Source organism: Mandrillus leucophaeus, unplaced genomic scaffold (genome assembly GCF_000951045.1).
Source record: "Mandrillus leucophaeus isolate KB7577 unplaced genomic scaffold, Mleu.le_1.0 Scaffold96, whole genome shotgun sequence".
Taxonomy (NCBI): domain Eukaryota; kingdom Metazoa; phylum Chordata; class Mammalia; order Primates; family Cercopithecidae; genus Mandrillus; species Mandrillus leucophaeus.
Window position 1 is genome coordinate 2,906,815 of NW_012110474.1, and position 2,340 is coordinate 2,909,154.

General features: G+C 44.3%; 1 protein-coding gene across 4 annotated transcripts in view; it reads left to right on the forward strand.

Annotated features, from left to right (window-relative positions):
* Window positions 1-2,340, forward strand: part of LAMA4 (laminin, alpha 4) — a 158,306-nt gene that overhangs the window by 73,450 nt on the left and 82,516 nt on the right. For 2 of the 4 annotated variants that reach the window (XM_011970603.1, XM_011970602.1), the window contains exons 7-8: window positions 330-425; window positions 1,917-2,068. In XM_011970603.1, coding sequence (XP_011825993.1) covers window positions 330-425; window positions 1,917-2,068 — 248 coding nt within the window. The remainder of the gene's footprint in view (window positions 1-329; window positions 426-1,916; window positions 2,069-2,340) is intronic. The other 2 variants (XM_011970605.1, XM_011970604.1) reach the window with 1 other exon arrangement.

Consider the following 2,340-nt stretch of genomic DNA (forward strand, 5'->3'; position numbering starts at 1 on the left):
AGTATCTTGTGAAACTTACCAGGACATTTTTGGACTGAAGCAATTGCACTGTCATGTCCGAATCCCAAAGAGTTGGGAGAGAAATCCTAGAAAACTTAGATTCAGTTTTCCCTAGGGTCACCTTTGAAAATCTCATTGGGCTGGAGCTTAATCGGATGAAGGGCATAATCTCTGTATCACAGATTCTACACAGTCTTAAGGAAGAATGTAATTAATCCCCATTGACAAATTATACACTGATAGCTAGTGTTTCTAGAAACCAGGAAAATACTGCCATATTTTAAGCATTAAGAAGTGAATCTCTCGTCTCTTGTTTTTGTTTCCCACAGTGTGCAACTGCGGGGGAGGCCCATGTGACAGTGTAACCGGAGAATGCTTGGAAGAAGGTTTGGAACCCCCTACAGGCACGGACTGCTCAACCATAAGTAAAAAAAAACAGTACATGATTGACTAACCCCACTTTCTCTAATGTGCTGCAGGTGTGGGATTAAGAAGTGCTATGCAATATCACTCTCTAGAAACTGCCGAGTCCCACCTCCTGGACTTAACCCTTTCTGCATCTCAACAAATGGATCCTGCACCAAGTACTTGGTGGTCCACTTGATTCCCTCGGGCAAATGGGTGGTTTACATTTGCATAGCTCTACCTTATCCAGTCTTTACATTCAGCATCTTGCCTGATGGCTAAAGGCAAAGTCAGAAACACAACTCCCAGTGACGGAGCTCTTTTCAGCTCCTTTTTCTATACTGTCTTTTCAGGTCCTCAGATAATATGATGTACAGACAATACTTTACAACACCTGGGGAAACTGAGATACCAAGAGATTTAAGTGGCTTCTCCAAAGTTACCCCAAATCTGAAGTGGGAGCAGAAGTAAATATTCAGGCTTTACAAAATGGAGCTGCCTTTTATCTTTCCTGGATTTCTCTGGCGCTCGTGTTAATTAAATCATGAGGAGTTATACTAGGAACAAAACTTTTGGTTTAAAAATTATTTAATAGTAGGCACCCCCTCCCCCAACAAAAGTATCTTGGTCTCTCAGTCCCTCTGAGCAGAAGAGATAAACCTTACCATTGGATCACATCTTAGAAGATGTCATAGGATGTGAGGCACAAGCAATGCCAAGTTTACCCACTGAATTGGTGGCCCCCTAGGCAAGGTCAATTTAAGAACATCAAGATGCCTACCTGGTCCTAAGCATCTCCCCCACCAAGCCTGAAGTGCTGGCTGGGACTCAGTTCCTTGAGAGAGCTTATAAGTAAGACCATGTTAAACTTCAAATAACAAATTAACATATTAACAACCATTAACATGCCAGTCTCCCTATGTCACATCTGTAGAAGAGAGCACCATCTCAGGGAAAGAGATCGGGAATAGTCAAGTTGCAAAAGGTGATCGAGGCAGTTCTGAAACACAGTGTGCCATCCTTGTGAGTGTGTCACAGGAGGGCCCTGGGTTCTAAAGGTGATGACAATGGTCAGAGGAGCTCAAATGTGAAAAGTGAGAAGTGATAAGGAACTGGGACCTGCCTCCCCACGTGCCCACGTTCAGCCTGAACTTTGGTGCCCTCATCAGATGTCAGGAAGCAACTCTCACAGCGATAACCTCAGACCTCCCGGTGCTGAAGTGTTCATCCTGCCAGGAAGTGGGGCTGCGGGGAGGAGCTGTGCCTTCTCTGGGTGGGGAGAAGGTTAGTGCTAGCCCTTGAATACTGACTGAGAAAAGCTAATAGGAGAGGAGGGGCATCTAGCCAATAGCTGTCTTCACTAGCTAATGCCAAGCAAGACACTAAAGCCTGACAAGAGAGACAAAAATAAAAATGGTATTAACCAAGGAGATAGAGAATTATGTTCTGCTAAAACAGCCTGCTTTCAGCATGCTTTAACTCGTGATTCTGAAGAAATGTTTCACCTCCAGGCTGTGATAAGTGCGTCTGGGACCTGACTGATGACCTGCGGTTAGCAGCACTCTCCATTGAGGAAGGCAAATCCGGGGTGCTGAGCGTATCCTCTGGGGCCGCCGCTCATAGGCACGTGAATGAAATCAACGCCACCATCTACCTCCTCAAAGTATGCAAGAATGTTCTACCTTCCACTCTGTTTTCATCCTGGCTTTACAGGCCCGCAGCTAGCAATTCCTTCTCCCGCTTTTTGTATCTGAGTCTCATACCTGTATTACAGGTTGTTAGACCTGCAGGTCTAACATACAAAACATAAGTAATTTCATAGGAAATTATGAAAAGTTGATTGTAACTATGAGCTTGGGCCAAACAAGAGCTGCTGTCTACAAAAGAGGTTATATGGGAAATGAAATGACTAAAAGACTAGTATCTACGTACAAA